At 51.8% G+C, this 15843-nt stretch overlaps 5 protein-coding genes across 5 annotated transcripts; 4 read left to right on the plus strand and 1 right to left on the minus strand.

Annotated features, from left to right (window-relative positions):
* Window positions 1–302: 302 nt before the first annotated feature.
* IUM83_13683 (putative C2 domain-containing protein) lies at window positions 303–1055 on the minus strand (the record flags this gene model as incomplete). Its single annotated transcript, XM_067938377.1, has 1 exon — window positions 303–1055. The coding sequence occupies one exon, from the start codon at window positions 1053–1055 to the stop codon at window positions 303–305; it is 753 nt and encodes a 250-aa protein (XP_067790760.1).
* A 3763-nt stretch (window positions 1056–4818) lies between these two features.
* On the plus strand, window positions 4819–5848 carry IUM83_13684 (Mitochondrial Carrier (MC) Family; the record flags this gene model as incomplete). The annotated part of the gene is made up of 2 exons (XM_067938378.1): window positions 4819–5283; window positions 5369–5848. 2 exons carry the CDS (start codon window positions 4819–4821, stop codon window positions 5846–5848), a joined length of 945 nt encoding a protein of 314 aa, XP_067790755.1.
* A 1358-nt stretch (window positions 5849–7206) lies between these two features.
* IUM83_13685 (Amino Acid-Polyamine-Organocation (APC) Family) lies at window positions 7207–10768 on the plus strand (the record flags this gene model as incomplete). Its single annotated transcript, XM_067938379.1, has 3 exons — window positions 7207–8774; window positions 9265–9534; window positions 9637–10768. The coding sequence occupies 3 exons, from the start codon at window positions 7207–7209 to the stop codon at window positions 10766–10768; spliced, it is 2970 nt and encodes a 989-aa protein (XP_067790756.1).
* Window positions 10769–11044: 276 nt separating this feature from the next.
* IUM83_13686 (putative amino acid permease YfnA) lies at window positions 11045–12703 on the plus strand (the record flags this gene model as incomplete). The annotated part of the gene is made up of 1 exon (XM_067938380.1): window positions 11045–12703. One exon carries the CDS (start codon window positions 11045–11047, stop codon window positions 12701–12703), a length of 1659 nt encoding a protein of 552 aa, XP_067790757.1.
* Window positions 12704–13333: 630 nt separating this feature from the next.
* Window positions 13334–14824, plus strand: IUM83_13687 (putative amino acid permease YfnA; the record flags this gene model as incomplete). The annotated part of the gene is made up of 1 exon (XM_067938381.1): window positions 13334–14824. The coding sequence occupies one exon, from the start codon at window positions 13334–13336 to the stop codon at window positions 14822–14824; it is 1491 nt and encodes a 496-aa protein (XP_067790758.1).
* Between the last annotated feature and the right edge of the window lie 1019 nt (window positions 14825–15843).

Consider the following 15843-nt stretch of genomic DNA (forward strand, 5'->3'; position numbering starts at 1 on the left):
CCGTTCCTTGCTTGGGGTCGTCTAACGGGCCAGGTCTTGCCGAGCGAAGCCCAACTCGACCTCGCTTTGGGTAACGTGACGGTCGCCGATCCACGCATCGGTCACCACAACACTCTTCATCGTGACTTCGGCTGAAATCGCAGCGACGAAGCGGTGATTCCAACTTTGTCCAGGATCGAGTTGCGCGCGCCCTCTGTTGCATACGAAAGCAAATCCAGCTCTAGCGCCATTGTTCTCCACGAGTGTGGTTTGCTCCTGAGCTTGAAAAGTCTTGCATCGTGGTCTGTTATTAATCACGACAATCAGCAGTCTGAAATTGGTGACTCCGTCGAGCCTTCGAGTCGATAGACGTTCTCCCATAGGCGTCGACGCACACGGGTAAGTGTGGTGCTGCTTGAGCTCCAGGGTCCTGAAGCACTTTTCGCGTACAGCCAGCCTTCACCATCTCCTTGAGCGATACACAGCTCCCATCCTGACCCTGTCATCCCAATCGGAGCTGTAGGGACAACGTTCTTGAACTCACTCGAGGTGAGAGAGTTATCGTGCGACGACCACTGCTGCCGCGCTGAGGTTGTTGCGGGTTGCCAACCGGACCGGAAGGACCGAGACTGGTTCTCCCAGACGTGAAGGCGCTTTTCCACGTCGTCATCTCTCGTCGACTTCAGACAAATCTCCAACTTGAGCGTTGACTGGCAATTCTGCTTTGAAAATGCGTTTGGCACTGATACGGGGTAGTACTCGAGCGTGCTGACGCCCATGCTGTCCTCGAACTTGGCCACGGGCAAAACGATGGTGCCGAGAAGGTCATCCCTCATTAGGAAATCCATGTCGAATATCTTGATACTGAGTACCGCGGTGGTGGGGTTCTCCACGTGAAAAGTGTAGCGCTCCGGCGGACTCCACTCCGGGTTGAGATTTCTCTTGTGGCACAGACTGCGGTGCTCGGTCTTGCCTACCTTGAAAACTACGTAGGGGTCGCTCTTGCCTCCGACGAGGATCGAGTCGCTGGCTGGGAGGTCCTCGGCACTAAATAGTGTCACGTGCAAGTACGGCATCGTGTAAGCTGCTCACAGAACGGGAAATGTCCAGGGCGCGTTGTGTGCAGTGGAAGAACTTGGCAGAGGAGCCAGCCCTGTTGGGAAGGAACTTGAAATGCAACCCCATATGACCGCAGGCACATTACTTTCGATCTGTCAACCTGCTACATACTGTACTCTAGTGACTTCTATGCGGCCTCTGTATTGTGTGGCACAATTTGTGCCACAACCGCCTGTGTCGACTATAACTATTCGCGGCATATGGTAGACAACATTTTTGAAAAGTCTGGCTCGACCGTATCGTACACATGGCGGACCTAACTGGTCCCAGAAGGTCGGTTTAAAATGGTCTGGCTGGTCTCAAACAGCATGTAATCTACTTCGAGGTACCCTACTGTATCTCATAGTGCTCAAATCTTAGTCAATTTTAACGCTTTTCAGTGTTTGAAGAAGGAGAGCCACAAGAAGAACATTTCGCGTCGAATGCAACCATCCGCGGTCCAATCGCATGTCTACTGTAGAAGAAGTTATGGACGCTACTAATTTTTTCATTTCAGTATTTTACGTAGAGGAATTATCTGCTATCACAGCGGGTTGAGTGACATCCTTCCAAATAATGATACCATTGCTTCTCGCCCGGTTCCAAAGCAGTCACACGATTCCTGTGTTCGGGAACGGCATTGCAGGTATCCCGTAGAAGCTCATTAGCGTAAGGTGCGGCGTTCAGTTCAAATCAGCCGTCTGAAGCTGATCATGATATATCCATACTGTGGCCGGCCAAGCTCTCCGAAGCTACAGCTGGATGAACGTGGTGATAGGGAATCACTTCAAGTATGCGTGCTTTTCGGTGCACTGCGGAGGTTTGTTTACGCTCTTAACGATGAAACTTGCCCAGGAACCAACTAGCAAAGCCCTCGACTGGGGGCTCGAATGCTGCAGGGTATGTTGGAGCTGTGATGATATGTTGCTTTGTGGTGTCGAAATTTCTTACTGAAGCACTCCTGCTACCAAAGTATTTTCGTTGGAAACTCGCTATCACGAGAGCAATAAAGGTTAGAAGGAATGAGAATGTCTTCGTTGTTGAGAGTGAGCTGGAACGCTGTTGGAATGGGCAGATGAAATACTTCAAAGTTAGATAATAAAAGTTTCCACCGAACCTGCTATCTACAATATACTACCAATGTTGAGAATACCCTGTTTGTTGGCATTTTGTGATGTATTTTAGCTTCCACAGGGTGCACGCTTAGTCCAGCCATCGCACATACATTAGTTACTTCCGTCATATAAAGCCGTTTTTGAAGTGGCAGATATGGATGAGAAGGATTTTCTACAGGAAAAACGAACGGCTGCATAATGTATTTGGAGTTGATTGTGATGACTTCATCGCTACCAAGTCAGCTCCATAGCGCTTGGTGAAGACATAGTGCCTGTTTGTTTTTATTGTGGCTTAGACCCGATCGATGGATGCACCCACGTTAACAGCCCACTACATGTAGTGAAGCTAGAAATATACAAGCCACCTTTGTGAGACGCATAAGTTATTTTTGCGATAATTTGAAAGGATACTATTCTACTGCGCGAAACCTTTATTAATGCGAAGGCTGCGCACAATAGACGCTGTGGTTGCCGTGGGTACAAGCAAACCTCTTTTTAATTTTTAAGCTTGCCGCTTCACGAATTGGAATACATAGCAGAGAAAAAAGCAATCTTCACGTAAACGTCGGCTCATTTCTTAATTAAGTCTCATCAGTATAAACACAGGGTGAATCAGCCAGTCCGTGGTCGCATTTTGCGAACGTGGCTACTATATCCTGTTTAAACCGCTCCAAGCGAAAGCAATGTGAGAGTCAGACCTTAGCAAACTAGTTCATGTCGAAGTACAGTATAACCCTCCAGCGCATAGTCTAGCGAACAAACCACAACCGGCGCTGGTACCAGTCGGGCTTACTGTTTATTGTTCGCAAGATGCTAAGTGAACAGTTCATACAGCGAAAAGATGTTCGGAATCGGCTGAAGATTATTGTTTGCACTCCAGACCTTGTGCTTCGAGAACGCTACTACCAGTAGTACAAAGTTGAGCATAGCAACGCACGAAGTAGAATATCATATTGCTCACACCTAAACCGTTTGGACCTGAGAAAACAGAACGATCTTCGCGCTCACGAGCTAGATGGCCACGCCTGCGCTCAGAGTTACTCAGCTGTGCGACCGAAGGAGGCGATCGTGGAATCTATGAGCCTCGATGGTGCGGTATTCGGATTTCCGTAGTGTGGGTTTCGAAGTCGTAGTTGGTGGCGAATATTCGATCCGAGTTCGTTCAAGAGTACGATAGGAATACAATTTCGTTTTCCCTTTATCTTGCTATAAAATCGACAGGAACTAAATTCAACTTGCGGTGGCCGATCGCAATCATGGGTTCTCTCATTCCGAACTGCTTAGCTCAGGTAACGCAAGAGAATTTTGGTTACTCTGCAATCGATATTGAGGACAAAAGGGATCATGAGTGCCGGACACGCTCCAGCTTAGTACTGAAGCATTCAGTCTTACCGCTCACTCGTATAACCACCACTTGACAAACTGAGACTCAACGCAGGAAAAGCACTAGACAAAGCAACGATCAGCCATCTCGAGCCAACCTGCAACCGGTTGCACGTTTGCAAAAGAAGCAAAGGTGACGTGTTGGACTTTCACATAAGGCCTTAGGTAACCACGCGCAGTTTTGGCAAAGACGCATCGAGCAGTGCATGAAGAGCACAAGCACAGCTCCGTTTTCGTCCACACATTTTTGATTAACGGTAGTATTTGCAAAAGTACCCTCATACTGGGAGCAAGTGTTCTGTTTGACAGCGCGTTTCCATGCAAAGGTCGTGCAGAAACTGAAGTTGCGGAGCACTTCAACTTGCGCTGCGTCTCTGGCACAACTTAACACTGCACCCAAGCAGCGTAAGCGCATGTGCAGCAACGGTAATCTCCAGTAGAATATTCTTTTGGGCTGCCTCAGCCTGCGTTCCATAGCGCGAACCTAAAGAGCCAAACTTGCCACAAGCGCGTTACTGAACCAAAACTTTCAAACTTTTTTTTGCTTCTTCCATGGTTTTCTCGCTTGTTTGGCGCATTCAACGCTTGGTACACTCCAGCAACCCAACCGCGCTGAGTGCTGCGTCCTCTGCAGCTCGACACCAGCAAATGCCGGTGCTGCAAAGCCTGCAGTCACCGCGCTCTCTGTGCGCAGGATTCTTGCGAAAAGGGGTCCCCAGAGCCCAACACGCAGCCGGTGCATGAACGATATGCCTCACTCCCTCCAAACTGTGCTGATAAGCACAGTGCGCCAAAGTGTCCCCAACGGCTGTCCCCATTGGGTCTGTCTCATGGCCATAGTTGCATTTACTACATAGCTTGGCAACTTCAATGGCTATTTATCGAAACTTCATAAACTCTACACCTCCTGGCGTCAAGCTATTTATACCATTTTTTCATATGTAGATAGACTTGTTCAGTAACTATTTATCTAGTCATGTCAAACGGACGACGTCACGGGGCGACGTCACGTCAGCAAGCCGAAACCTCCCAAGCAGAATAAAACGGCTGGCTATCTCGAGCCCTCCACCAGTTGAAGCTGCTGCACCGTCGCCGGTGCCACCGGGTCATCGCGTGCCTCCCAGCACTCGCCGCAGCTCGATCTGCTCTTCGCCATGCTTTCGAGGCAATTGGCGCTGCTTCATTCCCGTTTTTCCGGTCTCGCAGCTCCACGTCCGTCCTAGTCGCCCGCGACTTGTCCAGCATGACGTCCTCGGCCGCGCTCCGCCACATCCCGCAGCTCAAGGTGCGCCCGCTGGGCTCGCGAGAGGCGGCCAGCGCCCCCAAGACGCTCAAGACGCCCGCCGCAATCCCGTTGCACCTGAAGCTCGCGGTGGGCGGCATGGCGGGCGCCGTCGGGATGGTCGCCACCTTCCCCATGGACATCGTCAAGACGCACCTGCAGGGCCAGACGCGCACGGGCGGCCGCATGGCCTTCTCGGGCCCGCTGCAGTGCTTCAAACACATCGTGGCCACCGACGGTCTGCGCGGCCTGTACCGTGGCCTGCCCCCCACGCTCATGGGGGTGCTTCCTGAGAAGGCCATCAAGCTGGCGGTCAACGAGCAGCTCCGCGAACACTTCGCCGACGCGGACGGCAACCTGTCGATGGCCAAGCAGGCGCTGGCCGGTGCAGGCGCCGGATGCGCCCAGTCCATCATCACCAACCCGGTAAGAGCTTGACACTTTCACCCGTTCATGGAGTTTTGGCGTCAGGTTCACTAACTGAGACTTTGACCTTGGTGCTCGATTTTAGGTTGAGATCGTCAAGATCCGACTGCAGATGCAGACGGCGCTGCCGGTGGCCGAACGACAGACGGCCATGGAGATCGCGCGGAGTATGGGAATCCGCGGAATGTACAAGGGCGCCGGTGTGTGCTTCATGCGCGACGTGCCTTACGCGATCCTGTTCTTCCCGTCCTACGCCACGCTGCGAGACGCCTGGGCGGACAAGGCCACGGGCAAGAACTCGGTGCTGTCTATTGTGACGGCGGGCGCTGTGGCGGGTGCTGGCGCTGCAGCCATCTGCACACCGGCCGATGTGATCAAAACACGCCTGCAGATGAAGGGGTCCCCGTACACCGGCATGATGGATTGCGTCCGGAAGGTAGTGGCGGCTAACGGACCCAAGGCGCTGATGAAGGGCGCAGGACCTCGGATGATGGTGCAAGCGCCGCTCTTCGGCATCACATTGGTGGCCTTCGAGCTGCAGAAGAAGTACATGGAGTCGCTGTAGACTCAACCTCCTAGTTTATAGCGTAGCTCTCCATATCATAGAATTTCACAGCCCTCCACGGATCGAGTGATACACTCGTCCTGGATGGTTGTGCTCTCTCAACGAGTGTTCACGGGTGTAGTGCGCCCAAACCTACCAAACCGCACTGGAGGCTTTCTGTACTGTATTCACTTTCGATCAAGCAGATCGCGATAGAGATCTGCTTCCCCAATACAAGTGTTGTTACCTTCAGTACTACCTATAGATGACCATTTGTTTTTTTTTTGCGCAGCGCTCCGCCTCGTTCATTTTCCTGATTATAAAATTGTGGGAGTGCTGGAGATCTAGAGTTGACACCAAGCGAGGCACAGTCCAGAGAGGCGCAGGCGTTTAAAATGTGGGAGGGCTGGAGATCTAGAGTTGACACTAAGCAAGACACAGTCCAGAGAGGCGTTCTTGTTCCGCCGCACAAAAATGGATCTAAGATCTCACTTCATCCTTGAGGGGCACATGATTTGGCTTCGGGTGCTACGAGGATCCCACTTGCTGAGAGATGTTGCATCGCATGGCAATGACGTTGGAAGACTGTCCGTTCGCATCAGTTAGTACTTAACAAATGTTCGAGCCGGTAATCATTTCCACCATTAGAGTTCATGATATGCTCCATGGGAGCTGGCAGCGGGAAGCGCGAGTCCTCCGTCTAAGCGTCGCTCTCAGCCTTCGCCTCACGCTCATCGTCAGCAACCGAGCCCTCCATCGTCGTCGGATCCCGCATCGCTTCCAGCACACGACGCGCACCAAGTCGGGCGTAGGGCATGTAGCGCATGTACATGCGAGACACGGGGGAATCGGTCCGGGCACGAAAGGCGGGCGCTCCTCGTCCATCCAGGAGAACTCCAGCGGCAGCCTCAGGTTCAGCTCCATCGTCTCTGTCGAATCCGTCGAATCAAGCGTTCCAGGCCTCGGCGCAGCAGTAATTGCAACCGATACGACCATGGCTATTGCAACCAATAGAACCATGGCTGCAGACGGTTGAAGTGGAGCCACCTCGGGACACATGGGGTCCATGTAGTCTTGCGGCAAACCGCTTTCGGATTGAATTGCACAACTATTTTGGAGATGTAACACGCTGTACCCCGTGGCCCTGTAAAATGCGCTTTTCATTCTTGCGATCGGCTCGCAGTTCTAACTCCGTCTTCGGGTATTCTGGTCTCAACTCTGACCCCATAGACTGCATTTATTGATTTCCCCAAAGCAGGATTGGAGCGGTTGTCAGTCTCGGCCGAATGACGTTCAAGGTTTCTGTCGCCCCAACTTCTCAAACGATTCGATCCGTCCGGGTGCAGTCCAACCCATCACGGCCAGCCCTGGAGTCGCCCATGCTTCTCAAACAGGCTACGACTCGAGTTGTCGCGGCGGTCGCTGGGCCAGGCGCTGAAAACACCGCAGCGGCGTACAAGCCGGGTAAATGGGACATCTACATGCTCGGACTCACCATTGTCATCGGCGGGCAGTACTTTTGTTGGAACGCAGGCGTCGCCGCCGGCCTCTACAGCTACTTCATCGGTTTTCTTCTCATCGGAACTGCCTACATCGCTCTGTGCTGCTGCACAGCCGAGATTACTGGAGCTTTGCCTTTTGCGGGTGGTGCCTATGGACTCGCGCGTTGCACGCTTGGGTTTTATCCTGCGTTCATGATCGGTTGTTGCGAAGCCCTCGAGTATATGGCGTACGTCTCAGCGTCGACGATTGGTTTTGTGGAACTTGTTGTGGATGCTGCGCCCGGGATCGAAGCGTACCGTCCGTTGCTGTGGGGGCTGTTCTACTTGAGCGCGCTCGTATTCCACATCAAGGGCGGTCAGGCATTTTGGCGCTTCAATTTCATACTTGGAAGCGTCTCGCTACTAATTGTCGTGCTCTACTGCATCGGCTCGCTCCCGTTCGTCAACTATGCAAAGTACGCGGATGTTCCGAGCATGCAATTTGTTGACGGGTTTCCAGGTTTCATGAAGGCCTTGCCTCTACCTGCGTGGTTTTTCGTCGGAGTGGAGGCTCTACCAATGGCCAGCGACCAAATCGAGCATGCGAAGCACATTGTCCCCATAGCTCAGGTCGGGTGCGTCGTGACGCTCTTCGTGACTGGGGTATTTGTGTATTTTGTCGCCGCTTCACTTCCCCCGGGGCTTGCATCACTACCAGCAGAGCTGGTGCCATTTGACACCGGCTTCACGTTGATGCTTAACATCCCTCGTCACGCTGCGACAGTTCTATCATTGCCAGCGACTTACGCGACAGCGTTTGGGTTTATATGGTGTTACGGCAAACTCATCGTAGCGATGGCAACGTCAAAGCTCCTGCCGTCATTCCTCAGCAAGACAACGACAGCTCACGAGACGCCATACGCCGCACTCATTGCCGGATCGTCCATCAGCTACGCTTTGTGTCTTGTAGTGTACTGGGTCCCAGCGGTCGGACAGTACCTCTTCAATATCTGTATGCTCGCAGCCTTCATGTCGTACACCGGACAATGCATCGGCTACATCTCGCTCAAACACAACTACCGCAACATCAAGAGCTCCGAGTTTCGAAGTCCGTTTGGATCGTGGGGAGCCTTCTACTCGATGTGCGTGTGGCTGCTGAGTTTCGTTGGGATCATCGCGTTCCAAGGCAACGGTGGCGTGGAGACCTTCGCCTTTCTGGCAGTAGTTGCTTCTCTGACGGTGTTTTACTTCGCCTACGCACGAAAACGTCAGACGTTCTCCCCCCAGGAGAACCGAATCATGTTGGTCGCCCACGTGACAAAGTTCAACATCAAGAAAGTGGCGGCAGCTCGGCAACACAAGCACCAATCGGCAAGTTCTACGAGCGCCAGCCACCACGCCACAGGCAGCGAGGCCTCGGAAGGAAGGCACTCGAACCACAAGGCGACCATCGGGATATCCGTCAGGTCTGTTAGGTCTGTTAGAAGTGGAAGAAGTGTTCGAAGCACCGGGCGATAGTAACTTGGAAACATAACGCTAGAGTCTCGAGTACCTATTGCACAAATAATGTTTTACTTGCTTCAGACAACCACGACCAACAGCCTTGCTCACTCAAGTTTTATCTCTATTTTTTTCCTAAGGGTACACGTTTCATGGACCGAAACCCGCCCCCCTCTCGTCTTCGGGAGTTTCCAGCGATACATCTGAGCCATCGAAATAGCGTCTCAACTATTATACCTGCAAAGTCTTAGAGCAAGCCCATTTCAGCAGTTCAAGACCATCTAGCTCAGCGTGGCCGATGCAATTCTTCAGCGTTCGTCCATTCAGGAGAAGAACTTTGGTCAAGCCCCTGGCGCCTTCAACGGTTCAGATTTTACCTAGTGGAGCGAAGCAAGCTGATGCTCAAAGCCCATCGGCTGCCGTGGGACCCTCGGCTGATAATACGCCGAAATATAGGCACGGCAAATTGGACATTTTCATGCTCGGCATTACAATTGTCATCGGCGGCCAGTACTTCTGCTGGAATGAGGGAATCAACGCCGGCGTCTACAGCTTCCTCATCGGATATTTCCTCATTGCTAGTGCTTACATCACGTTGTGCTGCTGCACGGCGGAGATCACCGGCGCATTGCCCTTTGCTGGGGGTTCCTACGGCCTGGCTCGGTGCACTCTCGGATTCTACCCAGCATTCATGGTTGGCTGCTGCGAGGCGCTCGAGTATATTGCGTACGTCTCGGCATCCGTGATATCGTTCGTCGATCTCATCGTTGACGCTGCACCTTCGTTGAATGCGTATTCCCCTCTCCTATGGGCTCTATTCTATACCAGCGCGCTCTTCATCCAAATCAAAGGGGGCCGAGTGTTCTGGGTATTTAACCTCGGCATTGGAGTGGTGTCGCTCATTATCGTGGTGATTTACTGTCTAGGAGCTCTCGCGTTCGTCAACTTTGGACAATATGGTGCGCATCCCAGCTTCGAATTCAAGGGTGGTTTCCACGGCTACATGAAGGCCCTCCCTCTAGCTGCGTGGTTCTTCGTCGGTGTTGAGGCACTCAACTTGTCAAGCGATCAAGTAGACCAGCCCAAGAAAATTGTCCCTGTTGCTCAAGTTTCCTGTGTCGTGACGCTATTCGCTACCGGCCTGTTCGTCTACTTCGTGACGGTATCACTTCCACCGGGCATAGAAGCCCTTCCAACAGAACTGGTGCCTCTCAACCGAGGATTCAAACTTATGTTTAAGATATCGCACCACGCGGCCACAGTACTATCCTTGCCAGCAACGTACGCTACGGCATTCGGTTTCATGTGGTGCTACGGCAAACTCATCGTCGCCATGGCGACGTCGCGATTACTACCAAAGTTCCTGTCCAAAATCTCACAAAAGAACGAGACTCCGTACGGCGCCCTCCTGGCAGGCTCAGCTATCAGCTACGCGTTGTGCGTTATCTCGTACTTCGTGCCTGCGGTAGGCAAAAACCTGTTCAAGATCTGCATTCTAGCGGCGTTCATGTCGTACACGGGTCAGTGCGTCGGATACATCTCGCTCAAGCTCAACTACCGCAATATCAAGAGCTCCGAGTTCCAGAGTCCTTTTGGCATTGCTGGTGCCCTGTACTCGATGGTGGTCTGGGTCTTGGGGGTTATTGCGGTGGTCGCTTTCCAAGACGATGGAGGCGTCGAAATCATCGTATTTTCCATCATTGTTATTCTCCTGACAGCATTTTACTTTGGGTACGCGCGGAAGCGTCAGACGTTCTCAGCGGCGGAGAACCGCGTGATGCTGGTAGCTCATGTGACGAAATTTAACGTGAAGAAGGTTGCCGCCGGGCGACGACACAAGACTAGTAGCAACAGTAAGCGCACAGGGGCTGGCACAGAGACATCGCAGACGGAGAACGCTAAACCGGTGCTAAGATCAGCCAGGTCAGCGATGCAATCAATAACGAGCTTGGGTAGATAGCGTGACCATGGAATTAAAAAAAATAGCAAGGAGCGACGTCGGAAATGTTTTGAATATTCATCGAGAAAAAATGATACACCGTCTTATCAAATGAAAGCCTTTGTTGCTATCTATACAACTGTTCTCTTTATCCGTTCGCGAATTAGGATTCCCTCGGAAGTCTTATCCATGCTGTCTTGAGGAGTTCTGGTGCATCTTGCCATCCGAAATAGCACAATTGGACTTGGCAGCTCTGCTACATTTGCGTCCACGCGAGTTCGAGCGCCAGTTTTCATCATGGTTCGCAGCCCGTTCCGACGAACGATGCTAGTACAGCCGCTGTCACCTCCTACGATTCAAATCAAGCCTAGCCGCGAGAAACAAGCAGACTCGCGCGATGCCCAGCGAGCGTCAGGCCCATCCGCCAGTACAACACCAGCAACCAAATACATACCTGGCAAGTGGGACATCTTCACGCTAGGGATCACAATCGTCATCGGTGGCCAGTATTTCGGTTGGAACGGAGGAATCAACGCAGGTATCTACAGCTTTTTCACCGGGTTTATTCTCCTCTCCTCGGCCTACACCACTTTATGCTGCTGCACGGCAGAAATCACCGGCGCGCTGCCATTTGCAGGAGGCTCTTACGGACTGGCTCGGTGCACTCTAGGATTCTATCCGGCATTCATGGTTGGATGCTGCGAGGCACTCGAGTACATCGCGTACGTCTCGGCATCAGTGATTTCTTTCGTCGACCTCATCCTGGATTCTGATCCGTCGCTGCAGTCTTTGTCACCCCTGCTCTGGGCACTATTCTACGCAAGCGCGCTGTGTATCCAGATCAAAGGGGGTCGAGTCTTCTGGGTATTCAACCTGGGCATTGGAGTACTTTCGCTCGTCATCGTGGTGATTTACTGCCTTGGATCACTCGCATACGTCGATTTTGCAGAATATGGCGCTGTCCCCAACCTTGAATTTGTCGACGGATTCCACGGGTTCATGAAGTCCTTACCACTGGCGGCTTGGTTCTTCGTTGGTGTAGAAGCGCTCAGTTTGTCCAGTGATCAGGTCGACCAACCTAAGAAAATTATCCCGGTAGCTCAAGTCTCGTGCGTTCTGACACTGTTTACCAGTGGACTGGTTGTCTACTTTGTGACAGCATCGCTCCCTCCAGGGCTAGCAACGCTCCCGACGGAGCTCGTGCCGTTTAACAGAGGATTCAAGCTTATGTTTAAGCTTTCCCATCATGCGGCCACGGTGCTGTCACTTCCTGCTACATACGCTACTGCTTTCGGGTTCATGTGGTGCTACGGCAAACTCATCGTCGCCATGGCTATGTCTCGCCTGCTACCCAAGTTCCTGTCCAAGACCACGAAAGAGAACGAGACTCCTTATGGGGCCCTTTTGGCAGGCTCTGCGGTTAGCTACATTCTATGCATCATCTCCTACTTCGTCCCCGCTGTAGGCACCCACTTGTTCCGCATCTGCATTCTGTCGGGATTCATGTCGTACACGGGCCAGTGTATCGGCTACATCTCCCTCAAACGAAACTATCGCAACATCAAGAGCTCAGAATTCCAGAGTCCGTTTGGCATTGCAGGGGCCGCGTACTCTATGATGATATGGATTTTAGCCATCATCGCGCTGGTTGCGTTCCAGGATAACGGCGGAGTGGAGGTCATCGCGTTCGGAGTGACAGTGGTAACCCTCACGGTGTTCTACTACGGGTACTCACGGAAGCGTCAGACGTTCTCTGCAGCAGAAAATCGAGTGATGCTGGTGGCTCACGTGACAAAGTTCAATGCTAGAAAGGTGGCCGCTGGTAGAAATAAAGTCAAGAAGCTTAGCAGCAACAGCAAACACACTGGGGGCACCGAAACTTCTCAGACAGAGACCAACGGCAAGTGGGGCCTCGTAAGTGCCAAACTAGTTGTGCGCTCGAATAACGCGAGATAACTCACTACGTCAAGATATAGAGATTTGTACATGAACGCATTAGCCATGACCTCACATTGCTTCTGAAAGCCTCTGTTGTGCTAGCCCAGATTCGCCCTTGAATTGTATGTCGGGTTCAGACAAAAGCATCGTACTTCAAGGGTTTTCATAAAGGGGTGGAGTACATCTTGGCAGCGCGATCATTACGTCTAGTCGAGTCTTCTTCGCGAGCGGAAGTAAAACGAAAATGCTGATCCTTATCGTTGTTTCAGCTCAATGCCAAGGGATCGTCGGAGGCCTCTCCATTAAAAAGGGTTTAATTCACCACCAGAAATACTGTGTCCACAGACGTGGAGTCCATACAGGCCGTTTCGTTCGTGCGCACTTGTCCGTGTTATCCGCCGAAATACCTGAGTGCGGACTAACGTGGGCTACGACAGTCATAGCGCATCCCAACGAACAGCACACAGCTCTTGCTCAATGATCTCGTGCATTCGAGACATCCTCTATCTGTCGCGAAAAGTACTACCAAGTCAAGCCCCTCGCAGTGAAAATCTTCCCAGTACGCCGAGGAATGCAAGCGTCCGCGAAGCCAATACGACACCGGGGCCTCTCAAACCCCAGCTACCCGCCACATTCCATCCGGGTAAGTTGGACATCTACCTGCTTGGCATCAGCATCGCTATCGGCGGACAGTACTTTGGTTGGAACAGTGGTGTCTCGGCTGGTATTTACTCGCTCCTCATCGCGTATATCATCATCGCTAGTGGCTACATCACGCTTTGCAGTTGTCTGGCTGAGATCAATGGTGCACTTCCATTTGCTGGTGGAGCGTACGGTTTGGCGCGATGCACACTGGGGTTCTACCCTGCCTTCATGATCGGCTGCTGTGATGCACTCGAATACACGGCTTACGTGTCGGCAGGGGTGCTAGCGTTCACCGATCTATTAGCAGAAGCGATTCCGGCCATTCTAGACTATCGGCCGTTGCTCTGGGCCATCTTCTACTTGACGGCACTAGCTTTGAATATCAAGGGCGACCGTGTGTTCTGGCTCGTCAATCGCTGGCTTGGAATCACTTCACTTGTCGTCCTGGCAGTGTTTTGCTTTGGCTCCCTCCCGTACGTCAACTTCGACAAATATGCTGCAAAATCGGACATCGCCGTCGTCGGCGACTTCACAAGTTTCATGAACGCGCTCCCGTTGATCGCTTGGTTTTTCATAGGCGCTGAATCTCTCACGTTAGCAAGTGACAACATTGAAAACCCAAAGAAGATCATCCCAGCAGCTCAAATTTCATGTATTTCGACGCTAGTGACGACCGGAATCGTGGTCTTCTTCGTGACGATTTCCCTACCACCTGGTGTCAGCACACTCGCCACTGAGCCTTTTCCATTTTGCAGAGGCTTTCAACTTATATTCAACACTTCACACGGTTTCACTAGCATTTTATCGATGCCAGCAACACTCGCCAAAGCTGTTGGATTCATGTGGTGCTACGGTAAAATCATCTACGCCATGTCAGCTTCGCACCTGCTGCTTCCGATTTTTTCGACGAGCACCAAAAGCAACGGAATGCCCTACGCCGCGCTGCTGCTCGGATCAATCTGTAGCTACGGATTCTGCATTATCGTGTACATTTTTCCCATTCTGACAGCAGAGTTATTCCGAGTTTGCATCCTGTCGGCGTCTGTGTCGTACACGGGGCAATGCATCGGCTACATCTCGCTGAAATGGAACCACAAAAACATCAAGAGTTCGTCTTTTTCGAGTCCATTCGGAATTTGGGGGGCCTTCTACTCGATGGTTATCTGGATTTTCACTGCCATCGCACTGATTGGTTTCCAAGATGACAGTGGAGTAGCGCTCATCGCATTTCTGCTCATGGTCCTGGCACTGTCGACGTATTACTTCGCCTACGCTCGGAAGCAGCAGACGTTCTCAGCCCAGGAGAACAAAGTTATGCTGATCGCCCACGTGACGAAGTTTAACATCAAGAAAGTAGCAGCGAGCCGCCAAAAGCGAACTAGCCACGTCCACGCATTCACAGCTAGCAGGCGTACAAACACAGATACATCTCAAGTTGAAAGGTCCAAGAGGATAGTGCACGTTTCGTCGGCGAACAAGAGCGGGTTACGCTAGCTCGAACCGATGCACGAAATTCTGTCAGATACGCGAGTATGCCCCTAGATTTTTCGATTTGCTCTAAAACTTGTATCACGACATCCGCACTGATTTAGGCGCACCTCTCACAGTTATTCGTTTGCATTTTAGACGTTGAACGTCATTGTGCGGTCTGCTAGGGGGCCAGGAGCGATGCAAGAGAATAGTTGGAATGTCAATTTAGTCCCATTAGTAAACAATGCAAGACCTGGGCCTACGTGTGTTCGTCAATTGAAGCCACAACACCAAGACGACAATCTCGCCTTATCCCGGTGTTCCTATCGATTCTCAAGAATATGCTGCGTCTCGTTATCTCTTGTTTTTGGAGGCTGGCCGACACGGCTTTTCACTCGAGTCTGAACCTTCAGTTCTCTACTTCAAACATCGTGGTCCTCGATGCCCTTCACTACCTACAATTTTTTTCACTAAAACTCAAACAGTCTGGCCGACATGAAAATTTACCACGCCTGCCAAATCCTTCGAGTGTTCGGGATGCTCATACGACTGCAGGGTTGGTGAATTCTGTACAAGAACGCGGCTATAAACCCAGGAAGCTCGACATCTACCTGCTAGGAATTAGTATCACGATCGGAGGCCAGTACTTCGGTTGGAATAGCGGACTCTCGGCTGGAATCTTCACGTTCCTTATCCCGTGCCTGCTTATGGCTACCGCGTACATTACGTGTGCACTTGCCTGGGTGAGATCAACAGTTCTCTTCTGGTGGCAAGCGGTTCTTACGGTTTAACGCGCTCTCGTTTAGGCTCTACCCTGCATTTCAGATCGGGTGCTGCGACTCTCTTGAGTAAACCGCGTACGTTTCAGCCGGCGTGCTCTTGTTCACGAATCTCCTCGTCGCGCTATCGACAATTGGGGAGTATCAGCATGTGTTGTGGACGTTCTTCTACACAACTACCAATGTCAAGAACATCAAAAGCGACCGGTTCTGCTGGCTAGTCAACATTTTTGTTGGATTTACGTCGCTGGCCACGATCCTTCT

This window comes from Phytophthora cinnamomi, assembly GCF_018691715.1.
Source record: "Phytophthora cinnamomi strain GKB4 chromosome Unknown Contig44, whole genome shotgun sequence".
NCBI lineage: Eukaryota > Oomycota > Peronosporomycetes > Peronosporales > Peronosporaceae > Phytophthora > Phytophthora cinnamomi.